Source organism: Vipera berus (genome assembly GCF_964194415.1).
Source record: "Vipera berus genome assembly, chromosome: 6".
NCBI classification, from domain to species: Eukaryota; Metazoa; Chordata; class Lepidosauria; order Squamata; family Viperidae; genus Vipera; species Vipera berus.
The window spans coordinates 91,450,531-91,457,771 of NC_138208.1; the positions used below are offsets into that span (position 1 = coordinate 91,450,531).

The window sequence follows — 7,241 nt, forward strand, 5'->3', positions numbered from 1 at the left end:
TTGGCTGAGCCTCCCTTTCTGCCCCACCACCATCACAACTGACAGTGACAACAAACCCACCATCTTGTTACACCATGTGAGCTAATTGCACAACACAGTGGCCTCGCAAGTTCAATCATACATAAAATTATAAAATTATTTCCCTTTCAAGAGCCTGACAGCCCTTGGATAAAAGCTGTTCTTCAGCTTGTTGGTACAGCTTGTTGGTACAGCTGTTGGTACTTCTGTATCTCCTACCCAAGGGTAGGAGAGTAAAGAGGTACCGACCAGGCTGTGAGTCGCCCCTGAGAATTTTCCTCATTCTTCCAAGGCAGCAAGCCCTGGCAAGGTCATCCAGTGGTGTCGGGACAGCCCACAATGTCTTGTGCTGTGCTCACTACCCTCTGTAATACCTTCCTATTCGTGGCTGTCAGACCAGCATACCAAACCACAATACAGTACTAGAGGACGCTCTCTATAGTAGACCGGTAAAAGAGGGTCATTAGCCATTGTTCTACCCTGTTCTTCCGCAGGACCCTGAGGAAGTGGAGTCTCTGTTGGGCCTTTCTGGCCACCTGGGTGTCATCTGCAAATTTTATGAGTTCCCCATCTATCCCCTCATCCAATCATCAATGAAGATGTTGAAGAGTACTGAGCCTAAAAGAGGCTTGGGGTAGCCCACTGCATACTTCCCCCCACAAAGCTGCAGTTCCATTGTAGACTACGTGTTGAGGGTGGTTGGTCAGCCAGTTATGAATCCATCTGGTGGTGTTGCTGTCGAACCCACATTTTTCTATCTTATCAAGTAGTCGGTTGTGATCTACTTTATCAAATGCCTTACTGAAGTCCAAGTAAATTATACCCGCAGCATTCCTCTGGTCCACTAATTTTGTCATTTGGTCAAAGAATGTAATAAGATTTGTCTGGCATGATCTGTTTTTGACAAACCCATGTTGGCTTTTGGTTACGACTTTATCTCTAGGCGTTCACTGCTTTGTTGCCTGATTATCTTTTCCAGAATCTTCCCATTTATTGAGGTCAGGCTGATAGGTCTGACGTTTCCTGGATCTATTTTTTCCCCTTTTTTGAATATGGGAACTACATCAGCTCTCTTCTAGTCCTCTGGTAGTTCCCCAGTGCTCCAGTGGTTCCGAGATCATGTCTACCAGTTCCTTGAAAACCTTGGGGTGTAATCCGTCTGGTCCTGGTGGTTTGAACTCGTCTAGGCTGGACAGGTGCTCACTTACCATTTTCTTGCCTATCTTAACTTGCGTTTCTATTCTGTTTTTTATGGCATTGGTTTTGGTAGGTTGGACTGTTTTTTCCCTTTGTGTAAAGACAGATGCAAAAAAAGAGTTAAGTAGTTCTGCTTTCTCCCTGTTCCTTGTCACCTTCTTGCTACTTTCTCCACTAATGGACCAATCATTTCTTTGACTTTCTTCTTATTTTTTACATGTTGAACGAAGGTATTTTTCGTTATTTTCCATCCATCCATCCACTCACTGACCCACCAACACATGCATCCATGCATCTATCCACCCACCCACCCACCCACCAACTCATCCATCCATGTACCCAACCAACCAGCTGGCCCCTTTCTCTCTAATAGGAAAACAAGTTTAGATGTGTGAAAAAGAGCCTTGGTGGAGCAGTGGGCTAATTCCTCCTTAAGTAACACCAGCTGCCTGCAATTAGTGCAGGTTCGAGTCCCACCAGGCTCAAGGTTGACTCAGCCTTCCATCCTTCCGAGGTAGGTAAAATGAGGACCCAGATTGTTGGGGGCAATAAGCTGACTTTGTAATAATGCCGCTTGGGGGCCCCAAAAGCCCTAATAAGCAGGCATATACATAGAATGAAGGCTACTGCTAAGCTTGTAAGCTGTCCTGAGTCTTCGGAGAAGGACAGGATATAAATGGAATTTTTTAAAAAAATGTTGAGAAAAAGGATTCACATGAACTTAAAAAGGGGTGGCCATTCCCTAGCCTGTTGCCCTACAGATTTGCTTGACCTCAAGTGCCCTAATTCCCAGCCTGCACATTTCTTGCAGAGGGGCGGCTTGTGAGGGTCTGTGATGAAATCCCTCAAGGTGTTTTGGAAAATGAAATGATGAGATGAAGAAATGAGATGATGAAATTCTTTGCATTTGTTATAAATGGATCGTGATGATGGAGAATTGGATTGCACCCCTTGTGCTGTGCTTGTTTGGGCACACAAACCCATCACGAGGTCCCTTAACTCTCATTTCATCATCCCAGAAAGTTGGACCAATTACCGCAGCTAGTCTCCCTCGTCAATGCTGATTATTCCCACCAGCAGCCTCTTCTCCTGTGAGCTGGTCCAGGGAAATCAGCTCCGTTCTTGGGCAGAGAGTCGAGTCCCAGAGTGGTAAAACCTTCATTTCCAGCTCCGGTTGCAAAGTGGCAGCTAAGCAGTGAAAGTCTTCTCTTCTCAGACAGCAATTTGCTGGTCCAGTTCAGATCCATCTGAATATTTTGGCCGCTCCCTTGCGAAATGTGGGGACCCTGAGCTCAGGAAAGGACTACGAGGAGTCAAAAAGATGCTTTTCCAAATTTGCTGAATCCAGGTGTGTAGTCAGCTTTACCTGCTCCCTTTGATTTCATGGGCTTCTGCCTAAGGCTTCCTCCCACAGCTGGGTCTGTGCAATAGGGTAGCGCAGGGGTCTCCAAACTAGGCAAATTTAAGACTGGTGAACTTTAAGACTCCCAGAATTCCTCAGCCAGTGATCCGGCTTTTAGTTTTAGCCTACGCTTTGACTCCATAGCTTTGGATGTTTTCTTTTTTTTTATTGAAAAGTTTTACAGTACATTTTTGAATACAAAATCCCTCTCCTCCCCCTCCCCTCTCCCCAAACCTCCCCAACTCTCCCCTTCCCTCCCCTCCCCTCCCCCCTCCCCGACTTCCCAGAACTAAATACAGGGTATAAAAATACAAACATAATCTAAAATATGCAAACAACAATAAGATATTAAATTCTATCACACTTTAACTTTTAATAAAATAACTACAAGCTAATTATACATCATATAAATCCGCTACTTATTCAAATGCTAAGTGAAACTTTTTAGTCCCATATTTATTCTGAATATAATCTATCCATCTCTTCCACTCCACAGTATATCTCTGTTGCGATTGATCTTTCAAATACGCTGAAATCTTTGCCATCTCCGCGAAGATAGAAACTTTCTAAGTCCACTCTTCTATAGTCGGCAGTTCTTCCTTCTTCCAATATTGCGCTACTAAAATTCTCGCTGCTGTAATTAAATTCAACATCAATTTAATATCTACAATGGTAGTATCAGTAATAATGCCCAGTAAAAACAATTGCGGAGAAAACTTTATCCTTTTCTTGAATATCTTTTGCATATTCCACCAAATTTTAATCCAAAAAGCTTTAACCTTTTTACAGGTCCACCATATATGAAAATACGTTGCATCTTCACCGCCACACCTCCAACATTTGGGCTGGCAGTTCGGATACATACTTGCTAATTTTTTAGGATCTAAATGCCACCAATAAAACATTTTGTAGAAGTTCTCTCTTAAATTTTGGGCCTGTGTAAATTTTACATTTCTCACCCAAATCTTTTCCCAAGTATCCATTGTAATAACTTCTTGAAAATTCTGAGCCCACTTTATCATACAATCTTTAACAAGTTCCGTCTCTGAATCAATTTCTATCAATGCAAGATATATTCTTTTTATATGAGCTTGACCTTGATCTCTGATTTGCTTTACCAAGTTTTCATCAGTCATCAAAAAAACAGTTTTCTGGTCCTCTTTCCACCTAGCCTGTAATTGCCCATACTGAAACCAAGTTTGTACTATCTTTTCTTCTTTTAAAATGTTATATGACTTTATTGCCATACATTCCTTTCCAAACTTAAAATTTCCTTATATGTAGTCACATCATGTTTGAATCCCACATTTATATTTTCTATTGCGTGTTTAGGTATTGCCCAAATAGGTATCTTATAATTTAACTTGTGTCTGTACTTTTTCCAAACTCGCAACAGAGCATACCTTAAAATATGTATCTTAAACACATTATCCACCTTTTTATCATACAATAAATATGCATGCCATCCAAATAACAAATCATGACCCTCAAGATTTAATAATCTTGCTTGTGTTAAATTAAACCAGTCACTTATCGCTGACAAAGCAGCAGCTTCTTAATATAATTTGAAATTAGGCATTTTAAGACCACCTCTTTCACACGTATCTTGCATTATCTTAAATTTAACTCGTGGCTTTTTCCCTGCCCAGACAAATTTATTAACTCCTTTTTGCCATTCCTCCAAATTTAAGTCCTTTTTAAGTATAGGTATCATTTGAAATAAAAATAAAAATTTTGGCAAAACATTCATTTTCACTTCTGCGATTCTTCCCAATAAAGATAATTGTAGTTTTTTCCAACTATCTAATTCTATCTAATAAGCTAAAAGCATAGCTTTGGATGTTTTCATGCAGCGTCTTCTTCAGGTAGCCTGGAGTGACATAGCTCCAAGGCAGCCATCTTGACTTTCCTCCTTCTTGCCTTCCATCTCAGTTCTTCTGTTGGGTTGAGAACTGGATCATTTTTTCTATGTCTTTTCTCGTTGTTGTTGTTTTTGGTTTTTTTCCTGGCTGGTCTTCCTGATTCTTTTCCTCTTCCAACTCCAACTCTTGCCTCAGAAATCTTTCCCTCACAATCGTTCTGAGGAAAGGCAATCAATGATTTTGCCTCCTCGGTTTTCCTTCTTGCTGCCTCCTTTGCCTTTTCTCCTCAGAGTAGTCTGTGGTTTTGTTTTAATTTTCACTTTGGTTCCTGGACTCCCGTTTACTTAGCTTCATCCTGAGGAGACCTGTGGAGTCAGATCTCCAGGCAGTTTCTTGACTTTCCCTCTTCTTATCTCCCATGTTTTGTCCTCAAATAATTTCTGTGTTATTCTTCCCTCCATTTTTCAGGCTCCGTTTTCACTCGCTGCTTTCTTCAGAAGACTTTTTCTCTCTTCCCAGGTGTCTATGTTCTTCCTCATGGATCCCCACAACCAAACACAGGAGACAGAATTTATCTTCCTGGCATTCTCCATATTCCAGAGACACCACGTCCATTTTTTCCTGGTGTTCCTGGCTGCCTATTTGGTCACTCTGCTGGGCAACTTCATGATCATAACCCTGGTTGTCCTGGATTCCCATCTTCACACCCCCATGTACTTCTTCCTCAGCCAGCTCTCCTGCTTGGATGTTTGCCTTTCTTCTGTGGTGGTGCCAAAGACACTGAAGAACCTTCTACGCCAAGAGCAGACTATCTCCTATAACGGATGCCTGGCACAGGTCTTCTTCCTGATTGTCTTTGCAGGATGTGAGCCGGCATTGCTGGCCATCATGGCCTATGACCGCTATGCTGCCATCTGCCGACCTTTGCACTATGCCCACCTGATGAGGGGCAAGTTGTGTGTCCAGCTGTCTGTGGCCATTTGGCTCTGTGGCTTCCTGGACTCAGCTATCTCCACTGCCCTGGCTTCCAGGTTACAGTTTTGTGGAAAACACCAGATTCTTCACATCTGGTGTGATGTTCCTCCACTACTGAAAATTGCCTGCAGTGACACCTGGGTGAACAAACTGGCCAATTACATCACCAGCGTCCTGGTTGGCCTCGGTCCCTTCCTCTTCATCATCCTGTCCTATGTCTCCATTTTGGAATCCATTCTCCGGATTCCCTCCAGCACCGGCAGACGCAAAGCCTTCTCCACTTGTGCCTCACACATTGCTGTTGTAACTCTTTATATTGGAAATGGGTTCCTGAACTACAACCATCCAAATTCTGGCTACTCCCTAGAAAGCGACACCCTGATTTCCATCATGTTTTGCATCGTCACCCCCATGCTGAACCCCTTAATCTACAGCCTCCGCAACAAGGAGGTGAAGGAAGCCAGGTTGAGGGTTTTCAGCCGCTGGAGAGCAGCCTTGTCTTCACGTTGAGGTGCTTTTCTCTTTGAACCTCACATTTGTTTGCTTCGCAGGAAAAATAAAAGTGGTGCAGAAGAACTTGGGAGAAAGACTTTCTACAGATGTCTGGGACCTGCAAACAAATGTAATTCCCTAATCCTAGAATCCTCCAATAAGCAGGCGCACATAGCTTTGGACTGTGTCGGTAAAACATCATGGCTTGTAAACATTTTGATAGTCACATTTGCATTATCCCAGAAGCAACCTCTATCAAACGTAGAATTCAGATTAGGAAAAATAAATGATTCTGTTGATCAAGGAAGATGTGACAATGTGTGGAGTGCAGGGAAGGCAAGAAGGCAAACGAGGATAGAAATGTATAAGAGATCTAATGAATGGTTAAGGTGTGATGGAGTTCAATACACACTCCTCTTACCTCATTCTTTTAATTATTATTGTATTGTTTCCTATTGGCTTTCTCTCTGTGTGTCTTTCTTTGGGTGGATTATTTTTTTTTAATTTCACAAATTTTGACAGATCATTTAAACAGGAATAGCCGGAAGGATACAGGAAGCCAAGCAGAAGATAAAGAGCTGCTATTAAATCATAAGTAAAAACATCATCGAAAAAAATGACAATGCACTCTCCACTTCTTTTTATTTTCCCAGTTGCACCCAGAACCTAAATATCTTTATTGTATTTTGCACATTAATTGTGGAGATGATTATTAGCATCTATTTGGTCTTTTCTTCTGTTGCTTTGATTGGTCCCTTAACTCTTTTCCTAAGAACTGATTTCTAATTGTTTGAATTTTCCATGTTGTGTTACATGTCCTATATAAGACCTTCCTGCGTGAATGTTTTTAGTCTTTATTGTACGTCTGAGCAAGTCTCCAGTTTTGGTCACCTGGTCTTCTATTATCAGCACAAATTCACCTGTGCCAAATTCATTCCTCTGGCCTCAACATTAAATTGTGATATCTTTATATTTTATCTCCGATTATTCCTAATAACAATATTTGTGGCATTTGTTCAATGTGTGTGTTGACAATTTTATGAAGGTTTTGATCCCTTTTTTCCAATAACTTGATTTTTTTCCATGATTCTCAGATGTGATAAAACTCTCTTTGCTGCAGCCAGTGTGGCCTTTCCATGCTCTTGCATGCATGTGCCCCAAGTTTTCCTCTGGTCTCTTCCCTGTGCAAGGGATGGAGTCTTAAACATGTCTATGTCACTTTCAAGGACTCTACCCACCCAGTCTAACCCCAAGGAAAGCCAAGTGACTTTATCTCATAGATGCCAAGGATGTTC

General features: G+C 41.8%; 1 protein-coding gene across 1 annotated transcript; it reads left to right on the top strand.

The window, feature by feature from the left end:
• Positions 1-4,336: 4,336 nt before the first annotated feature.
• Positions 4,337-5,964, top strand: LOC308670419 (olfactory receptor 5V1-like; the record flags this gene model as incomplete). The annotated part of the gene is made up of 1 exon (XM_081331921.1): positions 4,337-5,964. Exon 1 carries the CDS (start codon positions 5,005-5,007, stop codon positions 5,962-5,964), a length of 960 nt encoding a protein of 319 aa, XP_081188047.1. The 5' UTR covers positions 4,337-5,004.
• Positions 5,965-7,241: the final 1,277 nt, after the last annotated feature.